A 24,912-nucleotide genomic window follows, 5' to 3' on the forward strand; every position below is an offset into this window, starting at 1 on the left:
TTGCCACTGTGCCATAAATAATGTATTGTGGACATCATTTACAATAGGGGGCGTCTGTAATACCTGATTGAAAGAAACTGACTCCACTCAGCAACTGGCATGTGGTATTACATGATTCCACAAAGGGGCGCACATGAACAAACAGTGCATCTCCCTTTGTTACACCAGACATACAGGAGGAGATAAGATTACGTCTGAAGTTTACATCATGCAACAAATATGAACAGTTCCCCCTGCCATATTTGATTGACTATAAATGCACATACCTGGTTGATGCACCACTTCCTTTGTCCTTTGCTCCTCCTGTCCCTCCTCTTCTTCATCAATGAAGAAACCTCCTCCAGAGTCGACTATCTTAGCGACTTTAGCCGAGGTTCCACCCCCTTCCCCTGCCGATGGTCTGCTGGCCAGTCGGGCTTGCCTCAGCATCAGAGCCCGCTGTCTGTTTCGTTCGATCTTGGCTCTCATTGCGGGGGTCAGATCGCAGTTCTTGGCTTTGGACTCCGAAGGAGAGGAAGCATTATCCTTCACCGGCGTTGGAGGCTCCAACAGATCCATCGCAAAAAAAGCATGCACTAACTGACTTAGCTGTAGGCTAAACTCTCCAGCGTCTTGGAAATTGCAATTAAGTAAAGTTGTTTACCAGCAAGACAGCTGGCAGAGCTCTAAGAGGGGTACAATTGTTTGTGTTTCTAGTTTTAACCCGTGGACACATCGGTGTGTTCGAGTTACCGGCGGCTGCCATTTATCGGTCGCACAACCAACTTCCGGGTTGTTATAATGTCAAAATAAAAGTGCTGTTATGAAACTGATGCAGCTTCTCTATGTGACCGCGAGGTATCGCCGGAGAGCGGACATATACCATCCCCATCCAGCACTAATAGTATTCACAGCTTTATCCTGTTCCTTCTTGTCCATGTCCTTCATTGCTGGTCCATATCCTGAAAGACCCAGTGGCAATGTGCCATATCTGATGTAATTAGCTTGCTATAGCAATATCTCTGCTTGGTAAAGAGCTAAATATATGGCTCTGACTCTACCTGGAGTGGCTGTTGTCTAGTTCATTATAAATGTTCATTCTCTGTTTTAATTAACTTATTATACTCTACCATGACCCACCCTGTTCTCTTTCCTTCCAAAGAATCAGGTAGTCCACACATTTGTATTTATTTTACCGTTATTTAACTAGGTAAGTCAGTTAAGAACAAATCCTTATTTTTAATGATGGCCTAAGAACATTTACATTTACATTTAAGTCATTTAGCAGACGCTCTTATCCAGAGCGACTTACAAATTGGTGCATTCACCTTATGACATCCAGTGGAACAGCCACTTTACAATAGTGCATCTAAATCTTTTAAGGGGGGTGAGAAGGATTACTTTATCCTATCCTAGGTATTCCTTAAAGAGGTGGGGTTTCAGGTGTCTCCGGAAGGTGGTGATTGACTCCGCTGTCCTGGCGTCGTGAGGGAGTGTGTTCCACCATTGGGGAGCCAGAGCAGCGAACAGTTTTGACTGGGCTGAGCGGGAACTGTACTTCCTCAGTGGTAGGGAGGCGAGCAGGCCAGAGGTGGATGAACGCAGTGCCCTTGTTTGGGTGTAGGGCCTGATCAGAGCCTGGAGGTACTGAGGTGCCGTTCCCCTCACAGCTCCGTAGGCAAGCACCATGGTCTTGTAGCGGATGCGAGCTTCAACTGGAAGCCAGTGGAGAGAGCGGAGGAGCGGGGTGACGTGAGAGAACTTGGGAAGGTTGAACACCAGACGGGCTGCGGCGTTCTGGATGAGTTGTAGGGGTTTAATGGCACAGGCAGGGAGCCCAGCCAACAGCGAGTTGCAGTAATCCAGACGGGAGATGACAAGTGCCTGGATTAGGACCTGCGCCGCTTCCTGTGTGAGGCAGGGTCGTACTCTGCGGATGTTGTAGAGCATGAACCTACAGGAACGGGCCACCGCCTTGATGTTAGTTGAGAACGACAGGGTGTTGTCCAGGATCACGCCAAGGTTCTTAGCGCTCTGGGAGGAGGACACAATGGAGTTGTCAACCGTGATGGCGAGATCATGGAACGGGTAGTCCTTCCCCGGGAGGAAGAGCAGCTCCGTCTTGCCGAGGTTCAGCTTGAGGTGGTGATCCGTCATCCACACTGATATGTCTGCCAGACATGCAGAGATGCGATTCGCCACCTGGTCATCAGAAGGGGGAAAGGAGAAGATTAATTGTGTGTCGTCTGCATAGCAATGATAGGAGAGACCATGTGAGGTTATGACAGAGCCAAGTGACTTGGTGTATAGCGAGAATAGGAGAGGGCCTAGAACAGAGCCCTGGGGGACACCAGTGGTGAGAGCGCGTGGTGAGGAGACAGATTCTCGCCACGCCACCTGGTAGGAGCGACCTGTCAGGTAGGACGCAATCCAAGCGTGGGCTGCGCCGGAGATGCCCAACTCGGAGAGGGTGGAGAGGAGGATCTGATGGTTCACAGTATCGAAGGCAGCCGATAGGTCTAGAAGGATGAGAGCAGAGGAGAGAGAGTTAGCTTTAGCGGTGCGGAGCGCCTCCGTGATACAGAGAAGAGCAGTCTCAGTTGAATGACTAGTCTTGAAACCTGACTGATTTGGATCAAGAAGGTCATTCTGAGAGAGATAGCGGGAGAGCTGGCCAAGGACGGCACGCTCAAGAGTTTTGGAGAGAAAAGAAAGAAGGGATACTGGTCTGTAGTTGTTGACATCGGAGGGATCGAGTGTAGGTTTTTTCAGAAGGGGTGCAACTCTCGCTCTCTTGAAGACGGAAGGGACGTAGCCAGCGGTCAGGGATGAGTTGATGAGCGAGGTGAGGTAAGGGAGAAGGTCTCCGGAAATGGTCTGGAGAAGAGAGGAGGGGATAGGGTCGAGCGGGCAGGTTGTTGGGCGGCCGGCCGTCACAAGACGCGAGATTTCATCTGGAGAGAGAGGGGAGAAAGAGGTCAGAGCACAGGGTAGGGCAGTGTGAGCAGAACTAGCGGTGTCGTTTGACTTAGCAAACGAGGATCGGATGTCGTCGACCTTCTTTTCAAAATGGTTGACGAAGTCATCTGCAGAGAGGGAGGAGGGGGAGAGTTGGAGGAGGATTCAGGAGGGAGGAGAAGGTGGCAAAGAGCTTCCTAGGGTTAGAGGCAGATGCTCTTGTTCAGGGGCAGAATTTTACCTTGTCAGCTCGGGGATTCGATCTTGCATCTTTTCGGTAACTAGTCCAAAGCTCTAACCACTAGGCTACCTGCCGCCCCATAGATAGGCAAATCTGGTAATGGTTCCCACCTAGCAACATAGGGTCATTCTCACAGTAACCAAAATAGGGGTCATGACCCCACTGGGGGAACAGCAGTGGGGAGGCCCCAAAAAAACAATACATATATAGATTTTTTAAAGGAACAAAACATTAAAAGTACAGATTATTGGATGTGACAATATACAAACGTTTTTGAGAAATATCATTTCAAAAACTACATTTTATTGAGTAAATTTATTTCATTTTGATAAGAGATGAAAATGTAATGAATTGAAGGTTATTTATTGATGTAAAAATCTAAATGGACTGATTTTAGGCTGTGGGGTGGAATGGGGTCCCCAAAAATTCTGGCGGAAAAAATAGGGTCCCCGCTAAAAAAGTTTGAATAACCACTGCAGTATCCCATTAAGGGTGTCCATACACAATGCTTAGCATCTATTTAAAGCAGTGCAGCACAGGAGCTTTAGTCATTACCGATCTTAATCTCATTTTCACAGAGTTGCTTTAATCTATTGCTCTTTTCAGGGTATCACGGCGACCGCTGCCAGTACACTGGAATATAGACTATATCCCCCCGTATATTAGAAGGATAACACAGTCTTTTGTGGGATCACAAATAGAAGACAGTTCAATTCAGTGTTAAATGGAGACTTACTGTAGGCTATATCGGTATTCCATGTGCTTGTGGTCCCAATGTCAATAATATCATTGCTTCATGCAGTAACTTTTGAACCCTTGGGATTGACAAATTGGCATTGACCTTATATGCCTCTAAAAACAAAATTATTTGAAAAAATATATAAATATAATTTCACATTTAAAAGAAAATAAGAATCCTGTTTTTTATAACACCTCAATTTGAGCATTATAAGAGCTCTACCTTAAATGACAATTTAGCCCGTTATGTAATATATTTAGCCTGCCTTGGTTCGACTTAATATAGCCGTGATGGCCGGTTTCATAGGCCTAACCAAGGTCAGCTTCAAAGTAACCTAATCTGGAAAGTAGTTTAGCTGTATACTAGTACCACTGGTGACTGGTGGCACATTAATTGGGGAGGACGGACTCATAATACCGTCTGGAATGGAATGAATGGTATCAAGCACATGGTTTCCATGTGTTTGATACCATTCCATTCACTCCATTCAAGACGTTATTATGAGCCTCCCTCCCCTCACCAGCCTCCTGTAACCAGTGCCCTTCTCTACTACACTTATATCTTATACTTCTGCTATATAGTGCCTTCTTACTCTTATAAAAGTCATGAGCATATTATTTTATCTCAGCATGGTAATAGACAAGAGCATTTAATCAAGGAGCCACCCCTTTTTTTAAATTTTCACCTAAAATGACATACCCAAATCGAACTGCCTGTAGCTCAAGCCCTGAAGCAAGGATATGCATATTATTGATACCATTTCAAAGGAAACACTTTGAAGTTTATGGAAATGTGAAAGCAATGTTCGGAGAATATAACACATTAGATATGGTAAAAGATAATACAAAGAAAAAAACAACTGTTTAAAAAAGCAAAAATCGTATCAACATCTTTGAAATGCATGAGAAAGGCCATCATGTATTATTCCAGCCCAGGTGCAATTTAGATGGTCCACTAGATGGCAGCAGTGCATGTGCAAAGTTTTAGACTGATCCAATGAACCGTTGCATTTCTGTTCAAAATGTTGTATCAAGACTGCCCAAATGTTTATTAATAACTTCTCAAGTTCAAAACTCTGCACTCTCCTCAAAGAATAGCATGGCATTATTTCACTGTAATAACTACTGTAAATTGGACAGTGCAATTAGTTTAACAAAAGTTTAAGCTTTCTGCCCATGTCAGATATGTCGATGTCCTGGGAAATGTTCTTGTTACTTACAACCTCATGTTAATCGCATTAGCCTACGTTAGCTCAACCGTCCCGTGGGGGGCCCACCGATCATTTGGAGCAGGTTTGAAAGCCATGTAATGTATTAATTCTGTAAAGATTTGTGTGTCAGAAGGCTCACGGTTCCTGTACTGAAATCCATATGCATGCAATTGTACAGCCAACAGGTTCACAGCCAAAGAACAGGCAGAACAAACATGTATGTCCCGTCTTCTTTACCCCATTCTACCTTTCTATCAGGTGATGGCTAACTGCTGCCTCATGGCCTGCCTATGTAAGGGGCCGTGGGGGGAGAGGGACAAGAGAGAGACCTGAAGAGAGCCAGTACAGGTCAGATAAGTTGAGCTCACCTTCAGCAGAGAGGCAGCAGAGCGTTACAGCACTAATGGCTCACGTGTTTAGCCTGACCTCACCACCACCAGCTTTAGTCTCCAGAAGAAGAAGAAGAAGAAGCTGTTGAAAGGATTCTAATACTACCCTCCCCCCTCCTGCCCTCTGTCCATCCCTGAGTGTGCTTACCTACAGCGCCATATGACAATGAGCCTCCATAAGGACAGGTCTTTGACAGACGCCCAGGTCTACACATGGTACTGTAGGTCTATAGCGAACACAGTGTGGCTTTTAAGTCTTGGTGACATTGTATTTCAAACCAGATATTATTTTATTTTCCTTTATAATTTTTTTAAAGCATCTCAATGAGTCTAAAGTCCCCTGATGTTACCACAGAAAACATAATAAACATTTCCTTTACCGAAAGCTATGTCTTTGAAAATGTGCAGCAATTGTAGTACATTTACATTTTGGTCGTTTCGCAGACGCTCTATCCAAAGCGACTTACAGTCAGTGCTTTCAACTAAAGGTAGATAAAGCAATCAGGAGATAGACTTCTGCCCTTTGGGCTCTTCTGGCTCAGACAGGGCTTACTTACTTAAAGGGATACTTTGGGATTTTGGCAATGAGGCCCTTTATCTACTTCCCCAGAGTCAGATGAACCCGAGGATACCATTTTTATGTATCCGCGTGCAGTTTGCAGGAAGTTACTAACTAGCGTTAGCTCAATGACTAAGAGATTAGACTTCCAGTCATTGCGCTAATGCTAGTTAGCATTTGCTCATGAAACTACCTCTAACGTCAGTCATACTGGACACAGAGACATACAAATGGTATCCATGAGTTCATCTGACTCTGGGTTTTCAGACCCTTTACTCAGTACTTTGTTGAAGCACCTTTGGCAGTGATTACAGACTCAATTCGTCTTGGGTATGATGCTAGAAGCTTAACACACCTTTATTTGGGGATTTTTATCTCATTTTACACTGCAGATCCTCTCAAGCTCTGTCAGGTTGGATGGGGAGCGTCACTGCAAAGCTATTTTCTGGTCTCTCTAGAGATGTTCGATCGGGTTCAAGTCTAGGCACTGGCTGGGCCACTCAAGAACATTCAGAGACTTGTCCCAAAGCCACTCCTGCGAGGTCTTGGCTGTGTGCTTTATGGTCGTTGTCCTATTGGAAGGTGAACGTTCACCCCAATCTGCTTCCATTGATCATCCTTAAGATGTTTCTACAACTTGATTGGAATCCACATGTGGTAAATTCAATTGATTGGACATGATTTGGAAAGGCACACCTGTCTATATAGGGTGCACCTGAGCTCAATTTCAAGTCTCGTAGCAAAGGGTCTGAATACTTATGTAAATAAGGTATTTCTGTTTTTTATTGTAATATATTTGTCAAAAATATTTAAAACCTGTTTTTGCTTTGCCATTTGGAATTGTGTGTAGATTGATGAGGATTTTTTTGTTTTTAATCCATTTTAGAATAAGGCTGTAACTTAACAAAATGTGGAAAAAGGGAAGGGGTCTGAAAACTTTCCGAATGCACTGTATATACAAAAGTATGTGGACACCCCTTCAAATTAGTGGATTCGGCTATTTCAGCCACACCAGTTGCTGACATGTGTATACAATTGAGCACACAGCCTTGCAATCTTCATAGACAAGTCAATTCGTAAAATGTATGCCCTGCTAGAGCTGTGCTGGTCAACTGTAAATGTTATTATTGTGAAGTGGAAACGTCTAGGAGCAACAATGGCTCAGCTGCGAAATGGTAGGCCACAAAAGCTTACAGAACGGGAACGTCTGTAAGCTTCAGCGAGTGCTGAAGCGCATGTTCACTACCGAGTTCCAAAATGCCTCTGGAAGCAACGACATGGGTTTCCATGGCTGAGCATCCGCACCCAAGCCTAAGATCACCATGCGCAATACCAAGCCTCGGCTGGAGTGGTGTAAAGCTCGCTACCATTGGACTCTGGAGCAGTGGAAACACGTTCTCTGGAGTGATGAATCACACTTCACCAATCTGGGTTTGGCGGATGCCAGGAGAACGCTACCTGGCCCAATGCATAGTGCCAACTGTAAAGTTTGGTGGAGGAGGAATAACGGTCTGGGGCTGTTTTTCATGGTTCTAGGCACCTTAGTGAAGGGAAATCTTAACTCTACAGCATTCAATGACATTCTGAACATTTCTGTGCTTCCAACTTTGTGGCAACCGTTTGGGGAAGGCTCCTTCCTGTTTCAGCATGACAATGCCCACGTGCACAAAGTGAGGTCCCTACAGAAATGGTTTGTAGAAAACAGTGTGGAAGAACTTGACTGGCCTGCACAGAGCCCTGACCTCAACCCCATTGAAAACCTTTGGGAGGAACTGTAACGCAGATTGTGAGTCAGGCCTAATCGCACATCATCAGTGCTCACTAATGCTCTTGCGGCTGAATGGAAGCAAGTCCCCGTCGCAATGTTCCAACAGTGGAAAGCCTTCCCAGAAGAGTGGAGGCGGTTATAGTAGCAAAAGAGGGACCAACTCCATATTAACGACCATGATATTGGAATGAGATGTTCGACGAGCAGATGTTTGCATACTGGTCATTTCGTGTATGTGTATCAACCTACTAGTAGAGGTCTTTTGGTTATTACACTACACAAACTGTCTTATGTAACCATACCAAACATAACATATGATACTAAGTTGAGAGCCATAGATTTACATTGACTATGTTACGTCTAGTCTTTGAGGCCAGGCTACAATAAAATGGCCTGGTAGGATAAGGCCTATCAATAGGGTTGGGTTCTGGTCTTTCTAGCAACATGATCTCACGTTTTCACCTCAAGTCAAATAAAGACAGAAGAGGTTGATTCCTGTCACGTGGCCGGGTAGGCAGGTGCACAAGGTAAAGGGGGAGGAGTCACCTCACCACAGGATTGACTGTTAGTGTCTGTAAGCTCCACCCCTTCGGTGCTAAGGAAATTTTAGAGCAGATTTACATTAGCTATTCACAGTCTACAGTTGGAGCCTACAGGAACTTGTCATTCAGGATTGGCTTTACTGGCAAATTCCTCATCACCTACCTTTTTTTCTTCTGTACAGCATCCAACAGGAGACTGCAAGTGTGGTAAATTATTACTTTTCTTTCAATTGTTACACATTGTTTTGTGAGGATTTATTTTTGTTCTGAAGATATTTTTGCATTTGATATTGCATTGGTTTGGATGGTGGTTTGCAAGATGAACTAGGTGGATAGTTGATTGGCTTTGGTCTGTGTTATGCAATTATGCAACAGAATAGGGCTCATCGTTGATCTAAGGATATATTTGCTGTTTACAATGTGTTACATTCCTTTTGAAGTCTTATCGTTGGAGGAAATTGCCAGTAAAGAAATGTGAACTGTAAGCTTGGAGGTTTTAAATTAGCCTAATTGGTTTAGCAATTCTAAGCAGCTATCACCTATCACCTCACCTAACACACGACTTCTGCTTTTAGATATCTGCTCTGTCATAACCACACGAATAGATGCATCTTTTAAAGATATTGGAAAGATTTTCAAGATACTTTCCCACGGTTTTGATAACCATAATAGCCTAGGCTAAGCTTGGTTAAGCAAAGCTTGTTGGGTACTGATACAGGTACATGGAGAAATCAAACTGTAATCAAGTCAACCGGATGTATTTGAGGTAACTTGCCTCGTGCAAAGTATTCATATTTCAAAATCAATATCTATTATGTTTCATAAAGCAATGATTTTGATTTATGTGAGAATGCCATTCAGCTGAGATTTGGTTTACAACAGCACAGGCTTTTTAAAATCAGTGAGTAACGCGGCTGTATTTCATTTATGGTTACTTACAAACACACCAACTAGAGTATATACATTAGATTGGACAGAAAATAGTGATCTATCGCAGTGTTCCTCAAGCCCTGGTCGGTAAGCGGCACCGGCCCCTGGGATAGCGCTGAATAATCCCTGAAACCAATTTAGCCCGTGGTAACTTGCCAATTTTGATTAAAGCGGAATTCAAAGAAAGAAGGACGAGGCCTATAGCTTACTGGTCCTTGGTAGGTGTACAGTAAATGTTGAGACACAGGGCTTGTACACTGAGTGTACAAAACATTAAGAACACCTTCCTAATATTCCATTTTATCCCCACTCCCCTTTGGCCCTCAGAACAGACTAAATTCGTCGGGGCATGGACTCTACAAGGTGTCAGAAAGAATTCTACAGGGATGCTGGCCCATGTTGACTCCAATGCTTCCCACAGTTGTGTCAAGTTGGCTGGATGTCCTATGGGCGGTGGACCATTCTTGATACACAAGAAACTGTTGAGCATTTTAGTTCTTGACACCTACTACCATAATACCTCTCAATACCTCGCAATACTTGTAAAGGCTTTAAAAGTCCTTCTTTAACCTGTCTCCAACTCATCATCTACACTGATTGAAGTGGATTTAACAAGTGACATCAATAAGGGATAATAGATTTCACCTGGTCAGTCTGTCGCGGAAAGAGCAGGTGTTCTTAATGTTTTGCACACTCAGTGTATATAAATCTAGACCTAGGCCTATAACTTAGTCTAAACTAAGGTTCACATTGCACCTGTTGATATTTCTACAGATGTGAGTGATGATTTACCTTTTTGTAATAATCCTCTCTATTCCCCTTTTGTGTTTTCCAGACACTAATATGAGGAAACCTTTATATGCCCCAGACCCTGGAGAACATCAGGGGCCCGTCGGTTGTTGTGTTTAGAGGACTATGGTCTCCGCGACACTGTAAGGCAAGCGCTCGTGCTGAACCAGCCAGAGCCAGAGCAGCCTCACAGCCAGCCTGAGCCACAGCCTCCACAGATGCAACAGCGATGGAACTGATGCTCCCAGGTGCTGACATGGGGTCCCAGAAGGACTCCTTCCCCCTGAGCAGAAGGCATCACTACCTCCACGTCCGGAGAAAACTGAGGCCCATAAGGATTCTAGCTTTCGTCCTCAGCATCGTGACCCTCAGCACGGTCTTCTCATTGGGTGCCTTCCAGTGGACTACTTCTTCTACTGGGCGTGATGGAAATGGAGGGGATCTACTTTCCTCCTCCCCCGCTGCTTTGTCCGGGGGAGACCTACTGCAGTCGGCCCCCCACAGAACACTGCTCACCACCAAGGACCAGGGAGGCCACAACGTCTCTATGATGGAGGACATGCCCGTGGCCATGAAGTCTTCCATGGACGAGGTGAACGCGGGGGACTACCCCACGGATCTCTTCAACCTGGAGGAGAGAAGGCAGGGGGCCGTCTGTCTGCACATGTTCGGGATGTTGTACATGTTCATCGCCTTAGCCATTGTGTGCGACGAGTTCTTTGTCCCGGCCCTGACTGTGATCACGGAGAAACTACAGATCTCGGACGACGTTGCCGGGGCAACCTTCATGGCGGCCGGGGGTTCTGCCCCGGAACTCTTCACCTCCGTCATCGGGGTGTTCATCTCCCACAGCAACGTGGGCATAGGAACCATTGTGGGTTCGGCCGTGTTCAACATCCTGTTTGTCATCGGGATGTGCGCCCTGTTCTCCAAGGAGATTCTCCAGCTGACCTGGTGGCCCCTCTTTAGAGACGTCTCCTTCTACATCATTGGTCTGTTGATGCTCATCCTGTTCTTTTTGGATAACCAGATCTTTCTGTGGGAAAGTATCGCCTTGCTGATGTGCTACTTGAGTTATGTGACCTTTATGAAGTTCAATGCAGATGTAGAGACCTTCATAAAGAGTCAATTGGGCCAGAATCAAGTGGAAGAGGTGGAGGTCGCTCCTAAGGTGAGTTTTGCCGCCCACCTTTTCCTCCCCAGATGTATTCTTAACTCACGTCAGGAGGCTGCTCGCGTGCAGCGTAAGGTAAGGGTATTTAAAAGTTGTCCTGCGGGCCAGGTAGACGGACAGACGCCAAAAACCTCTGGCTGCCCAGGGATTAACACTGGGTTTAGCTGCATGTCACCTGTGCATGGCCACACAGAGATGGCCCTCCCTATTCGTGCTGACTAAGTCAAACCACCAAGCAGGTCGCTCCATGGAGTCTTCCATCCACTCCCATATTAAATACCAGGCCTCTGAGCCCTTTGCAAAGCTGGCTCACCATACATACAGCACTTGTAGTAGTCAGTCAGCTAACGTTACGCAATCTACTTTTCCCTTAAATGTTTTAACCATATTACTGTACACAAGACACATTTACACAACCAATGTTTAGGAAATATTTATATGCCATTTAAGAAATAAATATGTAGACTTTTTATACTGTAATTTATACTGTAACTTTTTATATTGTAATTACACACCATTTATTGACTTTGTCATTAACTTCGACATTCATCGACCTATAGGAAATCGGTTACACGCAAACTGGTTTACTGAATTCAGTGGTCTGTGGTTATCTGAGGGAGTCTTAAACATTCGAACCAACCAACTGTCAATATCTGTAACGGCCTGCAAATGGGGGAGGGTGGTCACTCTGACGAGGTCTCAATGTTTGGAGATTCCAATTCTTATTATCTTTTTTTTTACCCCTTTTTTCTCCCCAATTTCATGGTATCCAATTGTTTTAGTAGCTACTATCTTGTCTCATCGCTACAACTCCCGTACGGGCTCGGGAGAGACGAAGGTTGAAAGTCATGCGTCTGTAACGGATGTGAAACGGCTAGCTTAGTTAGCGGTGTGCGCTAAATAGCGTTTCAATCGGACCTTGAAGTACTAGTTCCCCTTGCTCTGCAAGGGCCGCGGCTCTTGTGGAGCGATGGGTAACGATGCTTCGTGGATGACTGTTGTTGATGTGTGCAGAGGGTCCCTGGTTCGCGCCCGGGTATGGGCGAGGGGACGGTTTAAAAGTATACTGTTACATTGATGCTGTTGACCCGGATTACTGGTTGCTGCGGAAAAAGGAGGAAGGTCAAAAGGGGGGTGAGTGTAACGGATGTGAAACGGCTAGCTTAGTTAGCGGTGTGCGCTAAATAGCGTTTCAATCGGTTACGTCACTTGCTCTGAGACCTTGAAGTACTAGTTCCCCTTGCTCTGCAAGGGCCGTGGCTCTTGTGGAGCGATGGGTAACGATGCTTCGTGGATGACTGTTGTTGATGTGTGCAGAGGGTCCCTGGTTCGCGCCCGGGCGAGGGGACGGTTTAAAAGTATACTGTTACACGTCCTCCGATACACAACCCAACCAGCCGTACTGCTTCTTAACACAGCGCGCATCCAACCCGGAAGCCAGCCGCACCAATGTGTCGGAGGGTACACCGTGCACCAGGCAACCTTGGCTAGCGCGCACTGCGCCCGGCCCGCCACAGGAGTCGCTGGTGCGCGATGAGACAAGGACATCCCTACCGACCTAACCCGGACGACCCCACGGACCTCCCGGTCGCGGCCGGTTACGACAGAGCCTGGGCGCGAACCCAGGGACTCTGATGGCACAGCTGGCGCTGCAGCCCTCCAATTCTTATTATCAACATGGCTCCAGAGGATAGTTTGGTGTGGCCACATTTCTTCAAAGGATAGACACGTTTGAGTGGATAGGCCCAACAATGTGCACTGCACAGTGTGTCCCCTTGAACCAACGAGAAAACAGCTGTATTCATTCAACATCTCATGACGGCCAGAGTTGACATAAAGACAGTAGGCTACAGTACGGCATGTACTGTGTTCGTAAAACTCACACATGTACTAAACGACTTTATTATCAAGATCGGCTGGCTAGTAATTCTCCAGCAATGCTGGCCCTTAATGTCAAAAAAACAACACCAACCCAACTTCAGATTTTAAGGAGGCTATACATACATTTCCATGGGATAAAACATTTAGGGCCAGCCCCACAAGACACAGCAAATAAATTGACGTGCACAGCTATAGATAGAATAAATACAACAACAAAAAAAAACTGCATCGTTATCATTCAAAACTCTACTGTTGTGACATATCTCCTACACGTATCCAACCTGCTGTGTTCTTGTCTTTTGTCTTCAGTTGGAGTCTGATTCATTGCTCTCAGATATTATATACTCAGAGTCACACTCTTACGGAGCACAGGTGAACCCTAGCTGGATGTTGGCTGTGATTGTTAGGGCTTACCTGTAGCTTTTGACTTGTAATTTCATCCCAATTCCAGATCTTCAGGGGTTCATACTGTAATACTCCTGTGCAATTTGGACTAGATGATCGGCCTGTATTTGGCGTTGAGAAGAAAATAACATCCATACGTACTAGTTATTATCATCGTCTCGCCACATTGAGACACAAGATATTGTAAAGAAATATCTAGCAATGAGGTTTGATATAATAATTCCAGCAAGCAGTACTTAAACAATACTTATTTCAATTAATTTAATGATAACTAAATTACGAGCCACATTTTTGTTCTTTATATAAGAACCAATGTTGTAGCGACAGCAACAATTAGTGGGTAGCGGCAAACTTGTCCCTTACATCTTTACATGACATACAGTATTTGATCAGTAGTTATTTGATGTGTGGTACGTTCCGTTTACACCTCGGATCTTAACGTTGCGACGCGAGCGCCATTATTAAACCCGACTTGAAGAGGTGGTTACTATTTCTATCATCAAGGGGATATAAAAACTCTGTTTGTATTCTGTCCTTCTGAGAAAACGGCCCTGTTCCCAGGGAGTCTCTCATCCTTGTACTGGTCTGACTCCCTCTGGCTTTTTAACCAGCCAGCACATGATGTACGACTTGCTTGCCCTCATATGTCTGTAAGTAATCCCTCTGCAAATCCTCCAATCCATTTACCACAGCTAATTTTAGCCAGTTGCTCTCCACACCAGCAGAAGCACAACTCACCCAACACTTGGAAAAGTTAGAAAACATTTTTTTAACCAATTGTGTTCATTGTTTTGTCATTCAGAGTAGTTTGTGCTCTTAACCCAAGCTATATATATATATATACATATATATATATATATACACATATATGCAGCGAGAGAGAGAGAGAGAGAGAGAGAGAGAGAGAGAGAGAGAGAGATAGAGAGATGTATATATATATATGTGTAAGATGGTGGAAGTCAGGAAGAACTCACCACACTTGATTATTCTAAGACTCCAATCCTTCTTAAACCCTTATCCCATTACCATTTGTGACGACAGCAAATATAATGCGACTGACTCCTGGGCTGGACCCAGTTTCCCAAAAGCATCTCAAGGCTAAATTCATTGTTAGGACCCTCGTAGGAGCATCGTTAAAGCTCCGAGCTGTTTCCCAAAACCATCGTTAGTACAGTTGCACTTGAAAACACTCATTATTTACCAACTGCCCCCAGACCACTCGTACAACAGCCAAGTGTGTCGTCAAATGCTTATTTGCCCTTCTGCGTTACTTTATACACAGAAGATCTACACCAAACATAGCATCAAGATGTTTAGGCCTATCTGTATCTTCTGTGACCAGCCGCAGATAACTTCAGTTACAAATTTGGCAATGTTTTTTGCAATTGTTACTAAATATTCTTAAATGAAAAACTAGATGCCCGAACTAAAATATAAGTACAGTAAAGACCTATATATTTAAACCATATTGACATCAATTCAATGTTCAATAAACAGAGTTTTTTTGTTGTTGATAATTTTAGGCTACAACACCATGTGCGCAATACCTAATTTATGATCTAGTGCATTGGTATAGGGTTAGCATTAGAATAATCTGCCTCAATATTTGCAGCCATAAATGAGAATATCTATATAGGAGCTGAACTGTCGTCAGTGTTGCGGAATATTTATACTGTTAAAGTAAGACCTGAAAGGCGAAAGCTGATCCGACAGCAGTGCTGCCTTTCTTTTGATCCCATCAGTATCGACATATGATCCAACAACACTGAACGTTTTGTGGTGTTTTGGGAAACGCATAAGATCTTCAACTGTTATACGAACGATGCATCGTTAAAACGCTCCTAAGCTTAATGCTGCATTTTAACAGATTGGGAAGGTGGTATTTACCACATATGACTGGAACTTTTCAATTAAATTCCCCTCCAATCTCCCAATTAGTAGTGGGAAGCTTGTCTATCATCCCTGAGCTCAAATGTATCCCACATGCTGACCTCTGACGTCACATACTAAGGAAATGACCTCAATAACTGCATTTTCGACAGTTAAATGTAACAACTACCATTATTTTTTTAAAGCAATATTTTAACATGATTTTGGAACACGATCATTTGTTTACAAGAATGATAGCTGTACTTATAGTTTATGGTTGACGCAGCTTGTTGGCCATTAGCCAATCAGCCTTTCTTGACAAAGTTCAAAGCACGTGAATGCATGATGCATCAAACTGTATTCATGACTTCACAGCTGGTAATTACGTCCTTCCCACTTGGTTAGGAACGCAGCATAAGTTCCATCGCTATCGGGAATCGAGCCCTGGGCATGATGTAACTAACCTGCTGCAGCTGACTGACTAAAGCTGACTGACTAAAGACACAGAAGCCTACATTGACTCAAAGAACTAGCAATCAACAGAAGAGGATCTTTTTCACATTATGTTTCTCTACATCCACTATATATACACATTGAACAAAAAGGTAAAAGCAAGATGTAAAGTGTTGTTCTCATGTTTCATGAGCTGAAATAAAAGATCCCCGAAATGTTCAATATGCACAAAAAGCTTATTTCTCAAAGATGTGCACACATTTGTTTACATCCCTGCTTGTGAGCATTTCTCAATTTGCCAAGATAACCCATTCACCTGACAGGTGGGGCATATCAAGAAGCTGATTAGACAGCATGGTCATTACACAGGTGCACCTTGTGCTTGGGACAATAAAAGGCCACTGTAAAAATGTGTAGCTTTCTCACACAGCACAATGCCACAGATGTCTCAAGTTTTGAGGGAGCGTGTAATTGGCATGCTGACTGCAGGAATGTCCAACAGAGCTGTTGCTAGAAAATGTAATGCACATTTCTCTATTTCTCTGCTGCATCCAATGTTGTTTTAGAGAATTTGGCAGTACGTCCAACTGGCCTCCACAACTGCAGACCACGTGTATGGCACTGTGTGGGCGAGCGGTTTGCTGATGTCAATGTTGTGAACAGAGTGGGGTTATGGTATGGGCAGGCATAAGCTACGGACAATGAACACAATTGCATTTTATTGACGGAGATACCGTGACGAGACCCTGAGGCCCATTGTCGTGCCATTCTTCCGCCGCCATCACCTCATGTTTGAGCATGATAATGCACAGCCCCATGTCACAAGGATCTGTAAGCTGAAAATGTCTCAGTTCTTCCATGGCCTGCATACTCACCAGACATGTCACCCATCGAGCATGTTCAGGATGCTCTGAATTGATTGTGTATGGCAGCGTGATTCAAAGTTCACGCCAATATTCAGCAACTTCGCGCAGCCATTGAAGAGAAGTGGGACAACATTCCACAGGTCACAATCAACAGCCTGATCAATTCCATGTGAAGGAGATTTGTCACGCTGCATGAGGTAAATGGTCTGGTTTTCTGATCCACGCCCCTACTTTTTAGATGCATATCTGTATCCCCAATCATGTGAAATCCATAGATTAGGGCCTAATTAATTTATTCCAATTGACTGATTTCCTTATATGAATTGTAACTCAGTAAAATTGTTGCATGTTCTATTTATATATATTTTTCAGTATAATACACTAGCATACAGTACTTAGAATGAAGCAATCTATTGGGAATGCATACTAAATAGTATGCTAGTATGGACATTGGAACTCACATGTAAGAGTTTTTGACCAGCATGATCTGACTGCACTAGGAAGTGTTTGCTGGAGATTTTTTGCAAGAGACAAGACTGCATGCTTATCTTGCAGGGCAAAATCCTCACTGATGATTTAGATAGAAAGCAACTACCAGTGTACACGTATTTCCATCCGCATTTTCCTTTGAATCATGCCTCAATGACAAGATTGTGGACCATGCTTCCATAATCTTCAGTACAGGGCCCCCCCCCCTGTTCCTGGAGAGCTACCGTCCTGTAGGTTCTCACTTGAACCCTAATCAAGCACACCTGATTCTAATAATTATCTGGTTGATGAGATGAATCAGGTTGATTACAACTGGGGTTGGAGTGAAAATCTACAGGAGGACAGCTCTCCAGGAACAGGGTTGGAGAGCCCTGCTTTAGTATAATGTTTACCTTTATTGTGAGGGTTCACTTCCTGTGCTAAGCCCTAGGGCCACAACTAACCAATCAGTTACAGTGTGTTTCATTGGCTCAGAAATAGGGAAGACTATAAAAACAGCTGATGAATGTATTGTCTATATTGCTTATGCTCCAGTCTTTGTTATTAATTGTAACTAAACGTGTACTTGTATTGTGATTGGGTTAGGTTCATTTCTTTCCCATGAAGAAAGGGTACTGATAACACACTTAACATGTTATTCTCTATCCAATATCTTCTATATCCAATGGACACTGGGGCCCTTAAGGGTTGTAACCCCACCCAAGTGGCAACCAATATTAAACCAAATACAAAATAAGTGTAAAAAAAAAAGTGTGAGGGTCGAATCAAACGTCACGTTGTGACATGTGAAGGTTGTTATGAGAGTTAACATGAAGGGGTTGAAATGACTGTTCTAAATACGGTTATCTCTGTGGATTAATCCACTCTAAGTCTGGGAGCTTGGCAGGTCAGGTGGACACAATTGACTTCTGCCTCGCAAGGATACTTGCAGAAACTCCCGGCTTTGCAGAAAGCCCTGGCTGGCGGGCTGGCAGCCTTATGGAACTTACGGCTACAGTATACTGTGAATAATAGTTATTTTCGAAAACTTCACGTGTTCCTTATGAAGATCTTAAAGATAATTTTGATTGGCAGCTTGAATTAATGACACTTTAATTAATCGCATTAGATAACAAGGCAGTTAACCCACTGTTCCCCCGGGCACCGAAGACCTGGATGTTGATGAAGGCAGCCCCCCGGACCTCTTGGATTCAGAGGGGTTGGGTTAAATGCGGAAGACACATTTCAGTTGAATGCATTCAGTTGTACAACTGACTAGGTATCCCCCTTTCCCATTTCTTCCCTAACATGCACTTTCCAATGGGGCAGTTACCCCCTGCAGTGCAACTTTGATTGAATTCCAGACTTAGCTATTTCCTGTTATTGAGGCACTGAAAGAAGTAAAAAATATGCATTTGATATATATATATGTTGATTTTCTCATCCAGATATTTGTTATAGTACAGCATGTGTATATATATATGTGTGTATGTATGTCCAGTTTGTGTGTTTGCATGTATGTTCATGTATGGAGAGTATGAAAACCCTGCAAATTCCCTCTCCAAGCCATTACCCAGCATTTTGGTAAATATTGTTGAAGCTATGAGGACATGTCTAGTGTTTGAAATATGCTTTTACAGCCAAAACACTTTGGAAAATAGTACTTCAAGTAAAAAATATATAAGTATGTTTCCATTGTTATTGCAGAAGCATAAAGAGAGTTAGGGAGACCAAGCTACGTGATATAAAAACAATGGCAGTGAAAGTAAAGATCCCTATTAATCAGGGAACTTTAAATTAACTTCAATTCCCCTGTTTGTGGAGCAAATGGATCACCCATTAGTGCATTGTTTACTCCATCCCAGATTCTGTACCTAGAGACATCTATGCCTCTGTTATAATGTTGGCAAGAGTTAATAACTATGAATTTGATGAGGATCTATTATAATCATATGAATCACCGTTCATCCGGTGCTCCTTTCTTTTTGGTATTCGTTTTTATATGTCGACTCCATACATAATTCACCACAAAATGTTTGTCTAGATTGGCCTATAGAATTTGTCAAATCACTATTTGTTCTTTAATAAATCCCTTTCCTGCAGTCAAATGACCAAATTCCCCTCTAGTGGCCTCATGGGTGGACTGTTAAAATGTTTCATAATTTCATAATTAATCAACATTATAAAAAATTTAAATAAACTCTATGTCAAATGGTTTTGTTATATTTAAGTCTTCTGTGATGTATATAAAGTGTAATATTGGGATGCAAACTCAAAATGTAATACATTTAATCCCTATATGTGACTGGTACAGGTGTCTTTTTAAAGCCCATAACCATGTGTGTGAGGTGTATACTTTTGTTTCAAAGTAGATTTGTTTAAGACTACCAAGAAACACTGTGTGAACCTGATTTAGCCCACTGCAGTACAGGGTTAATGCTATAAGCTGTAGCCTAGTATAAGGCCATTTACTTTTCAGTTGAACAAATATGAATTTGCTAAATATTATTGCTATATTTGTATTGTGTCTACCCAATTTGTTGCTACCCTATTTGTGGCTACGCCGAAAACCTTGAGTTTCTGCAAACTAAGCAATGTATTCTCCAAACCCACTCCCCTCCTGACCTAGGTGGGAGTTCTGTTAAGAATCCATTTTTACACGGTCAGTGTTTATGTCCTGTCGCCATCAAATCAAAAATAAAAGGCATTCAATCACATACAGTTTATAAAAAGTGCAGTGAAATGCTTGTGTGCTAGTTATGATAATGGCGCCCATTTCAGATCACATTACACGCAGCAGACCAACTGTTAAGCAAACTGGGCAGTGTGGCGATGTTTTGGCGGTGGTTTCAGACGGGATAAAAGGCACCACGTCTGTACATTTGACATTTTAGTCATTTAGCAGGCGCTCTTATCCAGAGCAACTTACAGGAGAAATTAGCTAATTGCCTTGCTTCAGGGCACATCAGATTTTTCACCTATTCGGATCGGTGATACGAACCATCGACCTTTCTGTTACTGGTCCAATGTTCTGCTAGACTACCTGCCTCCCACAGTAAGCCAGGCCACAATGCAAACCTCCAACAGCTGTCCGTCTTGCCAATCCATCCATTCCTAACCCTAAGCTCTGGCAGCAGATGCTCTGCAGGTTATTAGGCTCAATGCCCAACAACCTGTATAACCCGTAGGGCCATGTGAGCATTAGGCAACAGCCAACCGCCGGGAATCAAACACAGCACAAGGCCTTAGCCTGCCTTACTGGAAAGGCCTTAGTTTGGGCTCTCACATGGCTAACGCTCATCCGCTAACACTTTGAGAGACGGCAATTAGTGCCTATGGATGGATCCTCCTAACCCCAGTGGAAGCACTTAACAAGACTACATGAATCGTCTACATTGATCTAAAATGGTTGTGTAATTGTTGTCCCATTTTCTGGTAGACAAATAACAGGGCTGTTCAGGGTTTTCAACAATGCTAATTGAAGAAAATAATTGAAATTCAGTAAATAAAAAAAATGTGGGTAATCATAATGTATTTTAGAATTCAAACATACAGTATGGCTAACACTACAGTATGGCTAACACTACAGTATGGCTAACACTACAGTATGGCTAACACTACAAACACTACAGTATGGCTAACACTACAGTATGGCTAACACTACTAACACTACAGTATGGCTAACACTACTAACACTACAGTATGGCTAACACTACTAACACTACAGTATGGCTAACACTACAGTATGGCTAACACTACAGTATGGCTAACACGATGTATGCGTAGTCAAATTGCTCCTGCCCCTGTTTCCTCTCCCGTTTTAAAAGGTAATATTTATTAGTATGTCATGCTTGCCTGTTCTCTTGTTTTGTGGTGTGAAGATACACCGTTACGGTGGTATAACAACGTGTCTGACCATAGCAAGCTGCTAAGGTGTTGCACAGTTCTGTTGTCTTTGCACAGGGTTGTATTGAAGTTATTCATTCATTTCAAATCATTGATTTTACAGTGCCTTCAGAAAGTATTCAAACCCCTTGACTTTTTCCACATTTTGTTATGTCACAGCCTGACTTTAAAATGGATTAAATGTAGATGTTTTTGTCACTGGCCTACATGCTACACCATATTGTCTATGTTTTTCCATCTTTCTATCAATTAAAAAGCCAAAGTACTCAACCCCTTTGTTATGGTAAGTCTAAATAAGTTCAGGAGCAAAAATGTGCAAAAAATGTGCTTCTACACCTGCATTGCTTGCTGTTTGGGGTTTTAGGCTGGGTTTCTGTACAGCACTTTGAGATATCAGCTGATGTACAAAGGGCTATATAAATACATTTGATTTGATAAGTTGCATGGACTCAATAATAGTGTTTAACATGCTTTATGAATGTCTACATCTCTGTACCCCACACGTACAATTACCTGTAAGGTCCTTCAGTCGGGCAGTGAATTTCAAACACAGATTCAACCACGGTCCTTGTTATATAAAAACCTCTACAGAGGATTGCTTTTGGGTTAACAGAACGGGCATGTTATGTTGTGCAACAGTGGTGTGCATGTATGTACGCCACAAACCAAATGTTCCAATGTTCTCATACAATCATATGATATTTTGCATTTTGCTTCGTGCCTTCCCAACACGTCATGCCATCTTAGCCTGTTTTGCGATACATGTCCCATAGTCTTCACAAATGGCTTTCCTATTTTAGACAGGGAAACCTACTGCTTGCTATAGTATCATACTGTACCTTACATTTTAAACGGGAAACCAGTATGCTTTCTCAATTGAATTTCTCTCTCAAACAGTTGTGTAGATTTTTGTCTCCACCACTGTCCGGTATATGTCCTCTGAAGAACTGTTGGCTTTAGATTAGAGGAGCTGCATCTGTAGGTTTGAAAGACTTTGTCTTCCCAGCTGCCGAGCCGCCATGTCTTCCCAGCTGCCCTTACAACCTGTACATTCTCTATGGATAATTTTGAAACTGGCTGGCCCATTTGACAGTTTCATATCCTGATCATTTACCATGATGGCCGCTTTTATTTCATTCATTAGGCTACATCGTCTTGTCAATAACTAGCATTACTTGGCAGATTATATTTTCTGTTTACGTGCGATTGTGTGTGACCTTCATACATGCATTTCTTTCTCTTGACTTCTTTCCTTTGAAGGAAAGCACGGGGGACGTCGAAAACAAGTTGACGGTATGTTTATGTCCTGTCGTTGCATCTTAATATGTATTTGTACGTGTACTGTCATATTGACAGTACTGAATATCCAGTGCTCTTAAGCAAACACATGGAGCATGTTGCCATAGAACGCAATGCTGCATGAATACATTGAACACCAGTGCCATGTGTTTAAGAGTGTTGGGGCAATGGCGTTTCTGCATTAACACACATTTACATGACACTTCAACATTCAACATGGCAGCCATGTTAGCTCCCCACTAACATTACATGAGGAATATTAAACAAATATTATGAAACGGAATGTCTAGAAGGAGCATTATGATGCATTTACACGACACTTCAACATTCTATGGCAGCCATGTTGGCTCCCCATTAACATGGGCAATATTTAAACACTGCTATGTAACTGAATGTCTAGAATTAGATCAAAAGTTGACCTAACTCTCTAAATATATCAACTCTCTAAATATATGCAGCTGGTTTGCACTACAAGACCCTCATTATTGACACTCACTCACTTGACACGTCACACTGTGCATTCACTGTGCATACCGCTGTGTTCAACTGCGTCATTGTCACGCCACTAGGTACCAAAGACACAGATGCATTGTGAGTTCAGGGTTGGGGTCAAACCAGTAAAGTAAAATCGAAACTCAATTCATATATTGAATCTCAGTTCACGTGACTGAATTGAAAGCCAAATTGACACCACACCTGCAGCTGTAGATTAGAGTTATGCATTGGAACTATAGATTAAAGCTATGTATTAAAGATATAGATGATCTAGTATTGAAGCTATAGATGATCTAGTATTGACGCTATAGATTATCTAGTATTGAAGCTATAGGTGATCTAGTATTGAAGCTATAGGTGATCTAGTATTGAAGCTATAGGTGATCTAGTATTGAAGCTATAGGTGATCTAGTATTGAAGCTATAGATTATCTAGTATTGAAGCTATAGGTGATCTAGTATTGAAGCTATAGGTGATCTAGTATTGAAGCTATAGGTGATCTAGTATTGAAGCTATAGGTGATCTAGTATTGAAGCTATAGGTGATCTAGTATTGAAGCTATAGGTGATCTAGTATTGAAGCTATAGGTGATCTAGTATTGAAGCTATAGGTGATATAGTATTGAAGCTATAGGTGATCTAGTATTGAAGCTATAGAGGATCTAGTATTGAAGCTATAGGTGATCTAGTATTGAAGCTATAGGTGATCTAGTATTGAAGCTATAGGTGATCTAGTATTGAAGCTATAGGTGATCTAGTATTGAAGCTATAGGTGATCTAGTATTGAAGCTATAGGTGATCTAGTATTGAAGCTATAGGTGATCTAGTTTTGAAGCTATAGGTGATCTAGTATAGAAGCTATAGGTGATCTAGTTTTGAAGCTATAGGTGATCTAGTTTTGAAGCTATAGGTGATCTAGTTTTGAAGCTATAGGTGATCTAGTATTGAAGCTTTAGACCTAGTATTGAAGCTATAGATGATCCTCTGGTATATAGATGTTAAAGCAGCCTATGCCCTTGGTCTCTACTGCAGGCCAAGCCCCGTCTCCAGAGAGGAGGATCATCAGCCTCCCTCCACAACACCCTGATGAGGAATAGCATCTTCCAGCTCATGATCCACACACTGGACCCTCTCAGTGAGGGTGAGGGACTGGGGGGTAAAAACAACGTTTTTTTTACACACCTTCAATATAGACACACTTCCAATCTCTATATTTGATGTATTTGAATCAATATGCTTCTGTATTAGGCATGTTTTCATGATTTCTCATTAATGGAAACAAAATAAAATATGTGTAATGTTTTATGTTTCCATTAGTGGGGAATCCATAGCTAGGTTCATATCGTTGGGGTTCATCACTGACTCTCTGTAGCAATGGTTGTGCTTCAGGGCGATTCAAAGAGAAGGCATCCATTCTTCACAAGATGGCCAAACAGAAATGTCAAGGTGGTGGGGGCGGGGAAAAACCCAACGGTGTCGCAGGTGAGCTTTACATTTTAAATGTACGTAAATGTTAAATATGTTGAAATACTTTGTGTTATATACTATATTATAAACTGGGTGGTTCCGGCCGTGAATGCTGATTGGCTGAAAGCCATGGTATATGAGACCGTATACCACGGATATGACAAAACATCTATTTTTACTGTTCTAACTACATTTGTAACCAGTTTATAATATCAATAAGACACCTCTGGTGTTTGTGGTGTATTTGCTTAAGAACAGCCCTTAGCCATGGTATATTGGCCATATACCACACCGCCTCAGGCCTTATTGCTTAAATATACTGTATATACATAATATATATTGCATTAGTTCCTCCAGTGGCTCTCACTGTCTCTCCTTCAAGTCTAACTCCTGGCCTTTCTCTATATTTCTGTCTCTCTACGCAGACAAAAGCATCCCCAACAGTTCCAACGTGACAGTGGAAGTCACTTCGCCTGCGAACGGCGACGTAGGACCGGTAGGCTTTGTCTACTAAATACCTCCAAAA

At 42.8% G+C, this 24,912-nt stretch overlaps 2 protein-coding genes across 2 annotated transcripts in view; one reads left to right on the forward strand and one right to left on the reverse strand.

Annotated features, from left to right (window-relative positions):
• Positions 1 to 13,665, reverse strand: part of LOC118395462 (DNA repair protein complementing XP-A cells homolog) — a 19,473-nt gene extending 5,808 nt beyond the window's left edge. The window contains exons 1-2 of the mRNA XM_035789270.2: positions 13,574 to 13,665; positions 267 to 941 (exon numbers count right to left, since the gene is read on the reverse strand). Coding sequence (XP_035645163.1) covers positions 267 to 558 — 292 coding nt within the window. The 5' untranslated portion in view covers positions 559 to 941; positions 13,574 to 13,665. The remainder of the gene's footprint in view (positions 1 to 266; positions 942 to 13,573) is intronic.
• The window catches only part of LOC118395461 (sodium/potassium/calcium exchanger 2-like), a 20,502-nt gene continuing 4,056 nt past the window's right edge, over positions 8,467 to 24,912 (forward strand). Inside the window, exons 1-6 of the mRNA XM_035789269.2 lie at positions 8,467 to 8,592; positions 10,151 to 11,275; positions 22,387 to 22,419; positions 23,952 to 24,075; positions 24,309 to 24,401; positions 24,812 to 24,882. Of these exons, the coding sequence (XP_035645162.1) occupies positions 10,334 to 11,275; positions 22,387 to 22,419; positions 23,952 to 24,075; positions 24,309 to 24,401; positions 24,812 to 24,882 (1,263 nt within the window). The 5' untranslated portion in view covers positions 8,467 to 8,592; positions 10,151 to 10,333. The remainder of the gene's footprint in view (positions 8,593 to 10,150; positions 11,276 to 22,386; positions 22,420 to 23,951; positions 24,076 to 24,308; positions 24,402 to 24,811; positions 24,883 to 24,912) is intronic.

This window comes from Oncorhynchus keta, chromosome 16 (assembly GCF_023373465.1).
Source record: "Oncorhynchus keta strain PuntledgeMale-10-30-2019 chromosome 16, Oket_V2, whole genome shotgun sequence".
In the NCBI taxonomy this organism is placed as follows: domain Eukaryota; kingdom Metazoa; phylum Chordata; class Actinopteri; order Salmoniformes; family Salmonidae; genus Oncorhynchus; species Oncorhynchus keta.